The sequence below is a fragment of the Harmonia axyridis genome, chromosome 5 (assembly GCF_914767665.1).
Source record: "Harmonia axyridis chromosome 5, icHarAxyr1.1, whole genome shotgun sequence".
Taxonomy (NCBI): Eukaryota; Metazoa; Arthropoda; class Insecta; order Coleoptera; family Coccinellidae; genus Harmonia; species Harmonia axyridis.
In genome coordinates, this window is record NC_059505.1 from 38,908,655 (window position 1) to 38,926,698 (window position 18,044).

Consider the following 18,044-nt stretch of genomic DNA (forward strand, 5'->3'; position numbering starts at 1 on the left):
GATAGTCAAGTTAGCAAATCTGAGGCGAATAGAAGCATTTGAAATGTGGGTCTTACGCAGGATGCTCAGGGTTTCTTGGACAGATTAAGTATGAAATGACAGGGTGATAAACAATGTTAATGCAGATTGAGAGCTATTCACAGGTATTAAAAGGCAGAAATCGTCCTACTGCAGACACGTATTGATACTGTTCAATTGTTCCAATTGCTAATAAAGTGCAGAATAGGGAGAAAACCAGGGACCAGGAACAAGACAACACTCCTGAATGAGGAATATAAGTGACTGGACAGTTATGAACGTTCAACGTTAGTTCACACCCCCAAAAGCAGGACTGCACTAGAAGAGATACTAAAAAAGAAGAATAATGTTTTTTGTCTCGATGATCCTTATTACTTGTAAAGGTATTAAGGTTTTCATCCTCAAAAATAAGTTGCATACATACAGAAAAATATTTTCGTTGTTGGTAGTGTTTTGGCTGGTTGTTCTGAGGGAGAAACAAATTTTACTGCAAGATCTCATGCATTTATTCATATCTCCAACTCTCACGTCTCATTGCGCTGAATGTTCAATCCCCATTCTAAGAATTTTTCTTGTGTTCTTATTATGCTCGCGGTTCCAAGTAATTTTTTTTACTTTGCTACCAGTCTCTCTTTAGATTTCAATTCAGTTCAGGAACTTGAGATATAAACAAAAAAGTCGCTGTACTGCCATAATTGAACATCTACTGGGACCAAACGCAAACTTGTAGTCTTGCACAGTCCACTGTTTCATAGTTACCGAAATGACATTCCATCCCAAAAGCAATGATTCTATTGTGCCCTTCCTCTATACACCATCCTGTACTAGCCCCTCCAAAAACTTCATTTCAACATGGATCACTCAAAAACTCTATAGCACTCGATATTACTATTAAGAGAGGGATCATTGCCTTCCTCCTTTCAATGATTATGAATGATAGAATTTCATCAAGTGAAGTGTTCAGAGACTATCGTGATTTAATAAAAAACTACTCTTAGTGTTTTTACACCATTCGTACCTGACCTATTTCATATATCGTCGAGAAGTAATTCAATATTTCTCTTCAGCACTTTTAGAATTAATAACTTACTTACTGTCCAGTACTTGAGCATCATCATTTTAATCATGAAGAATCTACAGGGTCTTCTCATCTTTCCTCCCTATCTAAATCGATGAATATGAGTATAAGAAGTCGGGAAACGTTCATTAGAGATAATGGGAGTGCTATCCATTTTCTGACGGCTCCTCCATTAGATGGGGGAATTGTAGAGGTGGCAAATGAGGGGAGAAGGAGTATGGAGGAAGTCTACCCCACTTATCGGCATTTATCATAGTGAATAACTAAGCGTTGTTGGGGGGTAGTCAGGTTACGATTTAAATTGGGGGATCGTTGTAATAAGAGCCTAAGCTACCCCCTGAGGAGATATGCAGATGGGGGTTTAGATCATTTATCTTCAATCTAATTGAATTCGAAAATCGAAGGATCCATTGTGGATACTGAAAGAAATAATTTTCTTTTGGCGTCATTTTATCCCCAGTAATTTATAACTTCATAAAGAATATACTTTGAGAATACAAGATTCAAAATTTCAATGAAATAGTAAAAATAAAAAATTTCATAATTTTTTTTCTGCTGAAGCTTTATTGATCGTTATAATAATTTTCATTGTTTTTTTTTTCAGTTTCAAGCTTTCCGTCTGGGCTACGAGACACCGTATGGTCCTTCAGAAACGATAAATGCCATTTTGCGACGCCTCCAAGGACCTCGGTTACTTCCTGGAGAGGGTGCTCATCTGTTAACCCTCGTGAGGAATGTGATCTCTATCATCAACAGCAGCCGTTCTCATCTTGCAGACGGAGGTCGCATCCTTTTCGATGTCATAGATGGGATTATGGGTCAAAGAGAGGCTGTTATCGACAGTCAGGTATGTATTCTTCGGTTTCAAACAATTAATGAGATATTTGATGATTTTATTTGAGGTGCCTGTGGCATTTCTGAAATTTTTATATGATTTTTGATATTTCCTCTAGATGATGAAAAAAAATTTGAACAGTTAGAGCTTCTAGCTAAGCTAAGCACTGACACATTCATTCCTGGAGTGAGTGGAGAACTCAAAACTCAAATGTAGCCAGTTTAGCACCATGCTTCCTAACGTGTAGTCAACTATAGGTTGCTCTTCAGATTAAGTGGGATATCTAGTGGAAAAAGATTTCACTGATTAATTAAAAGTGAATCTTGAAGTATCTTTTATATGAGTAAATATTCAAATTCAATCAAGATGGCTATAAAACCAAGAATAAGCTGGATTTAGAATCTATTGTGAAATAGTAATTTACGTAACAAGTCCGGAAAATAGGGTTTTTTTGGACGAATAGACAAAATTCCAGGACGAGCGTAAGCGAGTCTGTGGGTCCAAAAAAAACCATTTTCGGGCGTGTTGCGTACAATATTTTTTCGGCAACCATGTAAAATAACACTATCGCTGCTGCTTTCCATATTTTATTGCGATTGCGATAAAAAAACATGCAAATTTTTGACAACTAATTTCATATGAACTGTCAGCCGTTATCTCGGTTGCTATGGATTCTATGATTCTTTTCCGGCCTAGTCCGGGAAGTACGTACTTTCCGGACTAGGCTACTTTCTCAGAGAAAAAGCGTCCGGGAAGTGAGCACTTCCCGGACGGTTGCCGAAAAAATACATTGGCGGACTACTTTGTTTCCGCTGTTTTTTTTTAGAAAATCGAGGCTCTATTGTGAAAACCTGGTTATACATTTATGATTGAAAGTATTATCCATCGCTTTCTCCATCTTTCGGGCAGCGTACGAATCCCGAGTTGAAAAAACTGGTCATCTTTTAAAGAGATCCACGAATCGATCCAATTTTTACTTCTTCATAAGACTGGAAGTGCTGGTCAGCCAAGCCGTGTGATTGTTTCAGTCGGTTTTAATAACTCAAAATTCACTATGCCGAGCGGTCCCTCCAACTACTGAGCATGACCTTGGAACCGTAATAAATGAACCCATGTTTCGTCTCGTCGTGCCTTGCAAGCAGCTGTTCACAAGCAAACAAAAGCCGTTCAACATATCTCGGCTTCATTTCATGCAGCACCCAATTTCCTTATTTCTGAATCATTCCCATTACTTTCCGGCGTTTTGAAATGGCTTGTTGCGTCACTCCCATGATCCTGCCAAGTTTTGTTGCGTTTGACACGAGTCTTGATCAAGTAATGCCTCCAATTCTACATTTACCTTCTCTCTTCCACCACCATGCTGATCTCCGACGACAAAATCACCGTTTTTGAAGCGTTGAAACCACTCTCGGCATTTTCTTTCACTAATATCGGTCTCACCATAGGTACTTGAGAGCATTCGATGAGCCTCAGCCGCAGATTCCTTCATATGAAAGCAGAAAATTAAAACCTTCTGCAAATGACAAAAATTTGGCTCATAAGCTGTCATGTTTAATCGAGAATAACTTCGTGACGCAGACACAAATCTACTAATATTTCGATGGAGTTATGTTTACAAATACCTAAGCTTATTGTATGACATCTACGATCAATTTATTTCAACTACCACTTTCCGCTACAGCCACCTATTGCAAAACGGCAGAAGCAAAGTTGTACAACTAATAAATCAGATCATACTATGGTAATCAAATCGTTCATTTTTCATGCAAAAAAAATAGATTTCTTTTTACTACACCTGATGGATAGTTCAAACCTTTAAGTATTTGCTTGAGGAAGTTGTCGTGTGTCTGCTCTAGATGTTGAAATAAAGTCCTATCAAGACAAACAGTGGAAGAGTACTTTAGCAATCTAAAATTGAGGATTTATGAAAACGGGACGAAAATAAAATAATATTGAGATGATAGGATTAAAAATAAGAAACTCATAAGTTCCTAATTCATGCTTTACTCCATATAGTTATAGAAAAAAAACCTTCTGTTTTCATCTCAACGCCAAAACAGGCATTTTTCACAGGCAATACCAAGGATCGCAGCATCAAGCATCCCCCCCCCTCACGCCTAACAGCTGATAGGGAGCTGGCAGTTCGTTTATTGTTCCGCCCTCAGGTTCCGATAAAACCTAATCCCGAGTTCCGACAGAAATCCCTTCTCCCGCGGGTCCCATTCACCTGACAAAATAGCTGTCACTCACTTCTGGATGGTGCGAAGTCAGTCTGGATAGACTGGGTTAACCCTGGGATCGATCTCTAATCCCGACTGTGCGTAATATAGCCGACTCGGGATCGAAAAATGTTGTAGAAGGAATGTTATAGGTTGTTGTACAGGGTGTGCTGAATTTGAGGCTCGATGGGAGCATCTCTAGAACTTATAAGAGAAAAGAAATTTACGAGGACTCACTTACTCTTTCCAGAAAATACTGTGATATCAGAAATCAGATCTTAGTTATTGTAATTTGTTTTCGAGTTTCTGAAAATTTTCTGTTTCAAATAGCGAGTGTTTTTTTAGCTGCATGAAAAGTTTCGATGGGTGTTGTCTATTTCCGAATATCAGAATGTATCGCTATATAATATTTCTGATAGTGTGTAGCAATAAACTATCAGAAATGTGATATAAATAGCGATTCATTCTGATAGTCAGGCTGCAATCAAAGCACTGAGCTCACATATCATCGATTCGAAGATAGTCTTGGAGTGCCGAAGAAAATTCAATGAAATAGGCAATAATATCAAGATCTCTTCAGTCTGGGTTCCCGGTCACTCAGAAATTAAACGAAATGAAGAGAACCTTTCTGTGATATAGGCAAAGGTACCTACAAGAAAGAGTTTTAAGAGAAGGAAAAAACCTCAAGAGAAACACTAGTGGAATCTTCCTGGTTTGGATCACTCCAAAAAGTTTCTTCGAAACTTTGACTCTGCGAGATCCAAGAAGTATCTGAATCTTAGTAAAAATATACTACACTACCTCACAGGGCACTGTCGCCTTAGGAAACACCTAATGAGAATGAATCTAACAGAAAATGACAAGTGCAGATTCTGTGGACAAGAGGAAGAATCTCCGGATCACCTGGAAATGGAATGCTTCGACATCACTAGCCAACGCTAAACCTGCTTTGGATACGAAACTTGTAGAAGTGAGGAATTAGCCTCCTTGAAGCCATCCCAGATATTGGAGTTCATTAGAACTCTGGAACTGGAAGGCAAGCTGTAGATCACATTATGCAGAGAATACCTCTGATAGGGGACACAAAAATTCTTTTCAACAATATTTCTGTCTTATATTGTTATTTAAAGTTCTCAAGCTCTTGAAAAACGCTATTACAATGATCCAAATATATAAAGGTTCCCCTGTGGGGTACTTATCTATACACTTGATTGGGGGTCTAATGAAAAAGTGGTCTTTTTCGAATACACCAAAGTCCAATATAATTGGAAATCAGTATCAAAAGTAACAATGAGAAAGTATAGAAAAAGACCCTGAACATAATATACGATGAACGATAATAGAGCAGAATATTCCTTCTGGAGAACGATCTTAGCCTTTTTGGTAGGTGAGGCTGATGTGAGGTAACTGGACATTTATAACTGAAAAAAAAATAATGAAATGTATCCGAAGCTTCCTATAAATTTCTCCATGTGGACAGGTTGATAAATTCTCGAAAGAAATATTATAATTCACCTCTCCTTGCTTGGATGGAGAATAATGAACTATTGTTTCAATACCTCCATTCTCGTTGAAGTTCCAGAAGGAGAATTCGACCAAAAAATAACAATAAAATACTACCCCTCACAATGAATGGACAATTGATCAAAATTGTCCAAAATCTAACCTAACATTCAAGTCATATTCGATCTACCACCCATACCTCAATATTTGTAGAATCTAACTGCCTCATACGCTACTCTTCCAGTTGGAATTCCACCATCAAAAGATTCACCCACTTGAAAAAGTTTCCGAAACGCGAATAGCAGTCAGATTGGCCCTCTAACATACCTTTATTACCAGATAAAACCAGTGAGTGAACGCTAATAAAGCTCTCAGTTGGGGCGTCCTTGTCTTCACCTATCGTAGAGGGTCCCAGATTGATTGCCCTCCCCTCCGCCCCTCTTGCAAGTTTCCAAATTAGCCCCGAGTTCTCCCTAATGCTCGAGGTCTAGTAAATTAATGTCAGTTCCTCTTCCACCATCAGTTTTCCCGACTTTCCCGCCACGATATTTTACTCATTTTCCCGACGGAATTTAATCTTCCAATTTTCGATATTCGCGAAGTGACGGCTCGAGGCTGGTCGGATGTTCAGAAAGGGCGGAATTGACACATTTACCTCCGCTTCTAATCGGATTTTGGGGGGAGATTCAGGTGATTTTCCGAGGTTTTATAGGGGTTGGTAACACTGGCTTGTTCGCTTAGTGACGCACGAAAGGAAGTCGGGGAGAGTTATAGGGATTTTGGTTTATGATATATGGATTTGCCGTTTTCGTTTGGAGTTCCACAAGGACCTCTTCATGTCTCTTTACAAATCACTCAATGGTGCATATTAAAAGTTGGTATTTATGTAATTTCGAATTGTGCATGAGGTAGAGAAGAATTCAAGTTATGCTGCAAATTTATTTTTCTTTTTTACTAATATCAAAATAACTATCGAAATACTTTTGAGAAAAAGTTAAAGAGAAAGAAAGAAAGTTTTAAAGAAGTAGGTAACAGAATATCATTTAATTTTTTATACAATAATCACAATTATAATAATTTTAAAATAAACAAAGAGAAAGAACAACGTTATCATGAAATTCTAATAATATCAAAAATAATTCAACAACAAATAATTGGCCAACATGGCCAACCTAGGTCCCTCCGACAAGTCATGTATAGGTTATATAGGTTGATGGTGATGAACAGGATGTTTGTGCACATCGAGAACGAATAAAGATATCTATGTTCTGCTTTGTGACATCTTAATATTTCGGAAAAAGAAATCGAGGATCTTTGAAGATTTTTCTCTAAGTCTTATAGTTCTCGAGATGTTTTCAGTGAGCATCGAATTTGGAACACCCTATACAATCAGGCTACCAAGGTCTCTCTGCATATGAAAGAAGCTTAAATTTGAAATTTTGTTATGCAATTCTGGCATTTCGACATTTAAATATCGGATACGTACAGATTTATTATGAGTTCGCGATTTCAACTGAAATTAAACAGTGTATATAGTTTTGTTCAAAAGGGCAAAAATGATATAATCGAATACTCTCTCAATTTAATCTGAGATGATAACATACTCTACATATTTTCAAAATAAATTTGACACCGAAAAGAAAGCCAAATTAGTGATTAAACAACATTTGCTGGGTCCACTGAGTATATAAGAGAATTCTTAGGGTGGTGTTATCTTTTAAAAAACATTTTTTGTCCAACATTTCTCAGTTGAACCAATTCATAATGGAATTAAAGTTTCCTGTTGCATCTCATCCTGAGCATCTCTTTTTTCGTAATCTTTTCCACAGACTCTCATCTCTGCATTTCTTTGTTACAGCAAGTCGAGTTGTTGCAGCGAGTCATCAAGGAAATGGCTTTGTTCCATTTTTCCCTGAATGTGAATGGAACGCAATCATCCTTTCATCGGAGCTCAGCGACTATCGACGTGACCTTAGCTGGAATCGACAAGATGAAATCTCCATTCCTAAGAATTCCTCTACCTGGAAAAAAGTGAGTAGAGAGCTTTCTTCAGTTTGGAACCTTTTGATTTATCCGACTCCATACTACTATATTACTGTATTTTCATGAATCGTTCTTCTGATCTAGAAATATAGTTAATATAAACAGCAATGAGTCTTTAAATGTGGAAAAAAATGGTGAGTCATAATTATACAATGATCATTTTATGAGAGATCGATAAAGCCATGCAGATTTTGCAGCAGGAAGTGCACAGGTTTCTTTAACGATAAGAAAGCACGTCACTCAATAAGTGCCAAGACTAACCAGTGAAATCACATTTTTTCTCAACAACATAGTCACCATTAAGAGTGTTGTGTATCTTTCTGCTCAAGAGATGGTGCGATGGGTGTCGAACCACACTTTACTTTGGTCCCGGCGAATTTATAAGGGTCGCCGCGTTGCACCAGAATCACCTCTCCACGATGGTGTCAGAGGATGTGTTTTGGGCAAAGATGGCTGGATTGCCTAACTGAAGAGTCCACCAGCAATCTCGGGACGAAACACCGTACTCCTCTGGGAAAGGCAGACCTACGTAAATTTCAGTTACAGAAGAGAATCTGTCGATGAAAGTCACGACAACAAAAACACACTGTTCTCCTATAGGCACGTCATGATGGTTACTGAAAACTATTTTCTTCCTCCTTTAGACGAGACCAACACTATCACTCTGGGCTCGCCCATTTTGGGATTCATTGAAATGTGGAAGTTTATTGTTGCGCATCATGTGGCCTGTGGTAGCATAAGATTATATACATTAATAATGGTTGAAATCAAAATAATATGTTATACTGATGATGCCGCTAGTGCAGTAGGAAACGAAGATGATCAACAAAGACTGCTGTATGTATTTCAAGAAAGCAATGTAACATGAAAAAAACAAGGATCGATTGTAATTCGCAAGGAGCCTTCAAGATGCAAGCTAATGGCAGTCGGCAAACCCATACAGCAGATTATAATCTTCAATTACTTAGGAGTTGATATATCCGCAAATTAAGATAGAACAAGAGAAGTTAGAGGCCATGTAAACAAGGCGAATAGAATTTCAGGATGCTCAGCGGATGTATTATAGAACAACAAATATTTGAGCATGCAGCAGTAAGTAAGAGTCTACAAGACATGTTCTAGATCGATCATGACATATACAATAAAACGAAGACAATTTTAAGAGCAGCCAAAATGGGAATGCTTAGAAGAATATGAGGATGTACACCAAGAGAGAGTATTATAGGTTGACCACCTCACAAATAGACACTGTCCTGAATATCCACATCAGATGAAATGAGCGATTACAAAAAAGAAACAGGCTGTTAGCCTATAACAAGCTTAGGAAAAAGAATACAAGTAATAATAAGATTAGCAAAATCTAGGTTATGCTGGCATCAGCATCACATGAAGAACCAGCTAAGCATAGATGAATTTCTCAGATAAGGTAGCAGGGATGTCACCCAAGTATAAATTGAAAAGTATGGGCGACAAAACCGATCCTTGCGGAAGTCCACTATTCAACGTTTTGAACTTCTACTTTTGTCATCAACAAAAACACGAGGTCTCCTGTCAGACAACATATTTTTTCTTATGCTTTATTACATCTTCTTCAAATGAGATAGATAATACATCGGAATGAGTAGGATGGTAACTGCGTAGCTCCAAGCGACATCTCTAGGTGGATCAGAAACCACAAATTCCTCATTTCGCGATATCAACCTCTCGATCGTCTCCTACGTCCCTTTCCAAATCAACCGAAGTCGTACAACCGGCAACGGCGCCTCCAAGCCGTCGCATACCTCCATAAAGTTATGCCGACGTATCGTATCGCGTTCTCCACCGCGGTAATCCCCAGACGCCCTTCTCGACCGCCTGATACGGCACGAACGCCAGCGGATCAAGCCCGGACAGGACGAACAAAAAAAAAGCCCCGAATAAACAGATGTTAATAACGCGAGGGGGAACTTTGAGCTTTCTTCCTGTCGCGAGGGAACCCGATTTATTATCCGCGCGACCCGCTCCGAGTCAAAGACGACTCTCGTCGTAAGCCGACACCGTGAAATTCGGCCCCTAATTGAAAAAACTTCCGCGAACTCGTTCGGTGTTTTTATGTGCGAGGGCGTGAAATTTTGTTGCGCTTCGCCCGCCGCCGGCGGGTATGACGACGTTGTTCCGATAAACGAGATGTTAACACGATGCCGAGGCGGGGTTGCCGTTAAGATGTTCATTGCGTCGTGTAAGGTGTAGCTATACACTGCTCATAGATTCACCTGAACGTTAATTTTTTGAAATAGCTATATTCGTTTTGTTTCTCGTTAAATGAAGAAGAAATAGAAAAAGTGGTATGAACAAGTTAAAGAATGGCGCGACAAAGAAAGAGATTTCTCTTTTCTCTATTTCCATCCCTTTGTCTCATATCTACTTCATATCTTCAAGGATAGAGAAAGAAAAGATCCAATTATATTTGATCTGTAGAGAGATAAAGAGAAATAAATGAGGGATATACAAAAAATCACTATCTCCCATTTTTCGTCCTCCTTTTCTCTCTCTAATCTCTCTATCTTTGTGGAGATACAATAGAGATTCCCATTCTCTATTCCCCTTTCATCTGTTTAACTTACTCATCTTCGTTGAGGTACGGCAGATATTCTCATTCTTTATAGCCCCTTTTCTCTCTATAATCTCTTCAATTTTTGCTATGAAGCAATAGCTCTTTCTGTTTTGAGAGGAAGTGAAACAGAGAAGAAGTGAAACAGAGAGGATAGAGAAAACGAATAGCAAAATAAATAGAAAAAAGAGAATATAACGTTCTCTCTTCTTTATATTCTCTTTTTTATATTATAGAGAGAAAAGGGGTATAGAGAATGAGAATATCTGTCGTATCTTAACGAAGGTAAGGAACTTAAATAGATAAAAGGGGAAATAGAGAATGAAAATCTCTATTGTATCTCCACAAAGATAGAGAGATCAGAGAGAAAGAAAATGGAGACAAAGAATGAGAGATAGCGATTTTTTGTAAATCCCTCATTTATCTCTCTTTATCTCTGTAATAGAATTAAATCCTCTCTTTCTCTATCCTTGTAGATATGAAGTAGAGATGAGACAGAGGATGAGAATTGAGAAAAGAGAAATATTTCTCTTCATCGCGCCAATCTTCCCCTTATTTTAACGCTTATTCCGATATGAAAAGAGAATATCTATTTTATTTCCACAAAGAAAAAGCGATAAGAAAGAGAAAAAGCGGATAGAGAATGAAATTCTTTATTGTTTCTTCATAATGATAAAAAGTAGACAGTGAAAAGAGGGATATGGGAGAAAATGTTTTTATATTTCTCTGTAATCTCTATCTATCTCTGTGAATAAAGAGTAGAATTTGAAAAAAAAATAGAAACAAGAAACATCTCTTTTTTTGTCTTCTCCCCATTTTGTTTTTCTCTCTCTCTTTTCCCTCCTGTCTCTCTTCCTTCTATTTATTTTGTTTGTAAAATTTCTCCATCTTCTTTCGTTTGATCTCTTCTGTCTCTTCACTCTCTCAATCACTTCTTTCTCCCTCTTTCCCTACTTTCTTCTTTCACTCTCTTCACTCTTCTTTCTATCTCTCCCTCTTCAATCTCTTTCCGTACACACAATCATTTACAACGTTTAAATTATGTTTCTTTCCTTTGACTTTGTTAACCGACCCAACTACCGCATTTGGGACTGATTTACACCATGAATCATCACAAGTATTTCATAAAAAGCACTTGGACGTGTTTTTATTTGATATTTTTGCAATCCTGAATTTGTCTTTCCTCAGTTATTCTGAGGATGTAGGATTAATAAAAAATTGCAACTATCACATTCCGTATTCCAACTTTCCATTATTATCATCGAAAATTGTTTCTTCCTCTATTCGTGACTGTAGAGCAACATTCAATTTCGAGCACAAAATTTCAATATCATACTAGCTGAGCAGTGTATATCCGAGCGCGTCCTAGATGATGTGGTTATGTTCTCGAATCGTGGCGAATGTTATTCTTTTACGATCCGGAATAGGCTATCTCTTACACCGGAAGTCATTTTCTGCGGCTCGTGTTTACCTCGGGACCGAGAGGATAGATTTTGTTATTTGTTTATTATTCCTTGGATGCCGTTTTATATAAGAAATCGTTTACTGCTATTCTTTACTCTGGGGAAAATATGAACTGCGCTGTAAGATTTTAGGATGTTGTTTGTTTCATAACCATCATTACTTCTATACGTTTTATTATGGATTTCTGAATTAATTCTAATAATTAGTAAGACACCAATCTTTCTAAAAGACCTTGAGAAAAGATTTGTTTGCTGGTTAAAATAGCACGTCCCACCTCAAGGGGGAAATAATGAGGAGTGTAATAGGTTTTACTATGTATTATTTTGTTAATCTTCCGTTATAACGAATGTGAATGCCATTTTATGGAATATTTTTATTATTCGCCAGTAAATTACTGAACTGGAATTATTCTGTATTCCTCCATGCAATCTCTAATTCATTAAGTCTGCAAGCATTTTGGATTGCAAAATGAAAATAGTGAGATAAACTATAATCGAGGAAATACAAAGGAAACAACTCAGCTGGTTTCGTCATGTGCAATGAATGGGCGAATGCAGAATACCTAAACAAATTATGGAATGGAATCTAGTGGAGAGAAGAAAACGGGGAAGAATAAAGACGACATGGGGGCAGGGGTGAACAAGGCAATATGTGAGAGAGATCTTAGACTAGAAGATTGGGAGAATAGAGAAGGATGAAGACTGGCTACCGCAAGGTGTAGGACGCTTTAGAACGGATATACATATACAAGAATGGTTTTAAAAGATAAGTTTCGACTGAGTGATAACGAATCTATTCCCAAATTCAATTCTGTCCTTCCTTTTGGCCGTAAACACGATAATTGCCGAACGAATAGTGCTGATTACTTAGAATAGTAATGATTATCCAGAATAACGTTTTGTATAGTTTAACAATGGAGAACAAATGAGATTTTTCAGGTACCTCTAGCGTCAAAACTCGCCTATGAAAAACTTGTGCCTATTGAACTTTTCGTTTGAGATGACTTATTATTATTATCATTATTCACTGAATCAGTGTCATTGCGGCTCTGTCCGCGTTTCGGGAACTGCGTCCAAATTGATCTTTTGTTCTCAACCCCACCTATTCGTACAAACCCAGGGAGGCCGTCGATGATGTTAATGAAACCAATGACATCCTTAGGGGCCTTGGCTATTACTTCGTGAGTATCCAGGACTGACTTTCCCTTATGAGTAGTTCTTAGGCCAGTCAGCCCCGGAAATTGCACACTATAGATTTGGCTGTTTCTACCTCCTTTCCACAGAGTCTGCAGATTTTATCTGGTGACTTACTTGCACCGACAGTGTCCTGTCAGCAGCCCCACCATTACTCGAAGCTCAGCTCGTGGTAGCTTCAGGACCTTCCTGGTATAGGTCGGCGAAAGCACCACACATTTCTTTGCCTCTGCAAGACCCGGAGTGTTTCTCCAGAGGGTTTTCCCATTTGGAGTGAAGCTAATCCTCAAGTGTATGTCGAAACACCGTTACATCCAGAAAAACTGACTGTTTCGTTTGCTTTATGGGCTGGTGGAATCATTGGTCCGTACTTCTTCAAATACGATGATGGCCAGAACGTTACAGTCAATGGTGATCGATATAGAGCCATGATTACTAACTTTTTCATTCCTGAATTGAACAACCATGATGTCCAGGAGCTGTGGTTCCAACAAGACGGCGCAACATGTCATACAGCTCGTGCCATAATCGATTTATTGAAAGACACGTTTGGTGACCGCCTTATTTCACGTTTTGAACCTGTGAATTGGCTTCCAAGATCTTGTGTTTTAACACCGTTAGACTACTTTCTGTGAGACTATGTAAAGTCATTGGTCTATGCGGATAAGCCACAAACCCTTGACCATTTGGAAGACAACATTCGCCGTGTTATTGCCGGTATACGGCCACAAATGTTGGAAAAAGTCATCGAAAATTGGGCGTCCAGATTGGACTACATCCGAGCCAGCCGTGGCGGTCATATGCCAGAAATCATATTTAAAATGTAATGCCACAAGATTGTCTTGCGGATAAATGAAATTCATGTCAATCGAATAATCCATCGTTGTTTTATTGCAATTTAAAGTTCTATAGCTCTAAAAAAACACCCTTTACTTCGATTCGCCACAGAGTGTCCAGGAATCTATTCCATATAAAAGAACGAAGGATTTATAGCAATTAACCATTCGATGGCATAGATTCATGGCCGAGGATGCTGTACATCCGAGGGTTTTGCCAAAAGGTTTGAATCTAATTGATTCAATATACTCATTTGTCCAATCCAGTTGCCTGGACTGAGATTTCCATATCAAAACTTGAACCACTTCCACAGGGAGGCACTTTCTCTTATGAAGTGTGTGGTGGTATCCTTTGCATTTGGAGGAAATATGACAATTGACAACATCCTGCAAAAATTCATGATAATCGCGTGATCAGAATGACAGAAAATTCTTATCATTTTATCCCTCCTTCTCCTCCTCCTAGACTTGATCCCCATCCGTCTGTTATCCCAGCGCCAGGTACGCCCGCTGATCCTCTCTCCCTGACAAGAAAAGGAAGGATTTTCTCAGAAGGAAAATAGACGTGAAATATTAATATCGCAGAATGCGTATTTTGTCTGCTCCTTCTTTATGGAAGGCGAATTATTCAGTGGAGATGGAAAGCCGGCTCGTCGTGTCACTTAAAACCTTAGCATCAGGGACGGAGAAGGGAGGGGAGGGGGGAGATGTAATGAGAAATTTAATTTCCTCTTCATATTAGACCAGGACGAATGACGGGAGGAAAAACACATGGCGAAATTGGACTTTATGAACTGGAAATCGCTTCGTTTTCCTTTCGCGCTCCCGTAGGAGAATGATAGATGAGGGCGCGGATGGAATCCGTGAGAAAAAAGCGCTGCAAGTCTTGAACAGAGGTCATTATTTCTACTTCATTTCGTTCTCCCTATCTCGCAGAATTCCACGACTTATTAAGGGAGAGAATTCTATTAGAGAATGGGGTCTTGAGGGATTTAGATCCGAAAATATGAGTTTGGTGATTTTATAAATCATTTGATACTGAGCTGATTCTCTTTCGAGAATTTTCATTGTTATAAGGTTTTATAGAATTATAAAATACCGTGCTTTCTATCCTATGGTCGTTGTCTGGAGATCCATATTCAGAAGTTTCTTAATCTCTGAAGGTATTATTATATGGTGACGATAACTAGAAGGAATTAAGAGGCCAACACACTTACCAGAAAAGGAGCACAAACTCCTTTCATTGGCCCGGAACCTTTCTGTAGTATAAGCAAATATACCTACAAGAAAAATATTCAGGAGAAGGAAAAAACCGAAAGAGAAACACTCTGAAGGAATCTTCCTGGGTTGGATCATTCCAAAAAGTTTCTTCGAAACTTTGACATTGCAAGATCCAAGAAGTATCAGGATCTTAGCAAGAATATAATACTACACCTCCTCACTGGATTCCTCACAGGGCATTATCGCCTCAGAAAACACCTCATGAGAATAGGTCTAGCAGAAAATGGCTAGTGCAGATTCTGTGGGGAGGAGGAAGAAATTCCGGAGCACCTGTTGACGGAATACCTCGTCATCACTGGCCAACGCAAAATCTGCTTTGGGCAAGAAACTTTTAGAAGTTTGGAATTAGCCTCCTTGAAGCCATACCAGATACTGGAGTTCATTAGAACTCAGTAATTGGAAGGCGAGCTGTAGATCACGTTATGGATAGAATAGCTCTGATCGGGGCCCAATAGACCATAAGGTTGCAGTGAAATGGTACCTCTTTGATTAAATCTAAATCTAATATACCGACGATAGTGACGTTGTAGCAGAGAATGAAAAGGACCTACAACGTCTATTATATCAGAAGTGTTGAATGTTGATATTGTTCCTCAATTTTTTCTTGTATGAATTATTTTTATCATGTTTGTTCAACAGAGACTTGTATAGTAAATTTTTTTGAAATAAAATTTGACCGGAAACGTCATTCATTATAGTTAGCGAATTTCTTCATTCTGAAAAAGACATTCAGAAGTCAAGTTGCAGACATCAACAACATAAAGAAGCTATCATGATATCTATTATGAGCATTTCCATTGAAAAGGCACAATCAATGGTCATACCGAAAGATCACATTAGGTGCAAACTTGCAATCGATAACGGTATAATAGAACAATTGTCAAGACTTAATCATTTGTGAGTAAATGTGTCAAGTGAAATAAACCTGATATAGGAGGCACGAATTCTATCTTAGAGATATTATTTGGAAGAAAAAAATGATAAGCTCGCAATGCAAGACCAGCCTTTATAAAACGTGTTTAAGCCCCATACTCACATATACCACAGAAACTTGAGCCGGAAAGAAGAAGATATATGAAAAACCATCAAGGCAATCACCATCGGGGATCAAAGGAATTACTTCAAGTTTATCTTCAGAGCTTCTTTTCAACAGATCTTCCTTGAATGGCAAAGCGGCATCCCTTTTAAATTGTTTGAGTTGCTTGATGGTCAGAATTGCCCAGGAGATTACTCATCTAAAGGTTTACCAAGCTCTTCTAAATATTCCCCTGAATCATATACCAATTTATTCCACACATCATATATCTCCAATACGATAACCTCAGCTCTCACAAAGCAATCCATCAACTCGATTCAACGCATAGTAGTTAATCTTATAGTTCTTCCATCCCTGAACATCTCCAGTATTCAATTCGGTTATACCGTTCTCTAGGAACATTTGAATAAAACCCATTATCCTTTCTTGTCTCCGCCACATCCTCTCAAACCGTCCCGTATAATCTGCTCGAATAGAATCATAAAATCAAATCAGCAATTCATAATCCCCGGGATCAGAACTACCCTTGTCGTGTCATCCGCAGGGCATACACCTCAATGCCATCCCGGCAACGTCAAAGGAATATCCGAATCTCGGCTGATACCCAGGCGTTGGTCCTTCGCGGAGGATAACACTATTCAAACGGCGACTGCAGCAGGTAAGAGAAACTCATTAACATTATCTGCGAGAGGACCTGGCCGGGCCGAACCCCTCAGCGCCCCCTGGCGGCGAATTCATTACCGGATTTGCCCGAATGCATAATGACGCGATATCTTAACGGTTCCGGAAACGTTGAATGGACCACATCAGAGGCAGGATTGCAACGGACGTGGAGAAGGGAAACGTAGGTAATGCCTGATTAGTGATTCGGGTTCGTTATCCAGGAGGATAATGATGAATACTAGATGTGAAAGCGGGATATATCCGAGTATACGTTTAACGATAGCTGTAGATGTAGCAGCAAGCAGTTATGTATAAAAATAGTACGTTCAGCAGCCATTTCAATGCCGGAAATTAGTCTTTGCGTCATTCTGTGGTTGGCAGCTAATTTAGTCTCTTTGAAATTGACTTCAAGCTATATTTTGCAAGTTGGCATAGATTGGTCTGCACTGTTAAGGAAACTAGCGCTCAAAAAAAGGTGACTTATTATCCTGGAATTGAGAAACGAATTTTCACTTATTGGACTTCAGAATGTGTTAAAATCTATTGTAGAGAATTTGTTTTTTTCCTTAGGAGAATAAAAGCAATATGAGTTCTTAATATATTAGAGAAACTGCATACCCTAGAATGTGAACTGAAAATTTCGAAGGAGATCGGCCAATATTCATTGAAATATTACCCTCGTTGCTTGACGTCTACTGTGAAATAATATTAATATTAATATGTGATCTGGGAGGGTCAAATTGAAAGTAAATCCCCTGTTATCTGGAATTGTCAGAACTTTCGAAAGAAGTCATACCTCCTCTATAGCTCCCTCATTTTTGAGCGCTCCTTCCCCGAACTCACGTAGAGTGGATTCCTTCCTTTTTGAATTAACATCAAATTATGTTGTTGAGGTGTTGACTTTCATTTTTCAATGGTCGTATTCTGAAAGTAGTGAAAAACTGTCTGAGCATTGATAATATTTATCATATGATAACATGTTTATATGAGTACCTATAGTAAATCATCAGAAGAAAATGAGGAATACGACGTAAAAATGAAACAAAAAGTAAAAAGCCAAGTAGCAAGAAACAATTCGAAACTTCTATATACACATATTTTTTTGAGATAATAGAGCAATACAAAAAAAAAATAAAATGTATGTATAGATGAAATCTAAGTTCAAGCAGAAAAATGTAAACGGGGCATCATACATTTCAACGTATGATACAATAGTACAAATAATACCTCCCCGTATAGGTGCAGCGGCTGGTTTGTGTATTTCTTACAGAATAAGCTGAAAAAA

General features: G+C 38.4%; 1 protein-coding gene across 1 annotated transcript in view; it reads left to right on the top strand.

Annotated features, from left to right (window-relative positions):
- Nucleotides 1-18,044, top strand: part of LOC123680742 — a 257,482-nt gene that overhangs the window by 203,206 nt on the left and 36,232 nt on the right. Inside the window, exons 14-15 of the mRNA XM_045618792.1 lie at nucleotides 1,701-1,943; nucleotides 7,512-7,684. Coding sequence (XP_045474748.1) covers nucleotides 1,701-1,943; nucleotides 7,512-7,684 — 416 coding nt within the window. The remainder of the gene's footprint in view (nucleotides 1-1,700; nucleotides 1,944-7,511; nucleotides 7,685-18,044) is intronic.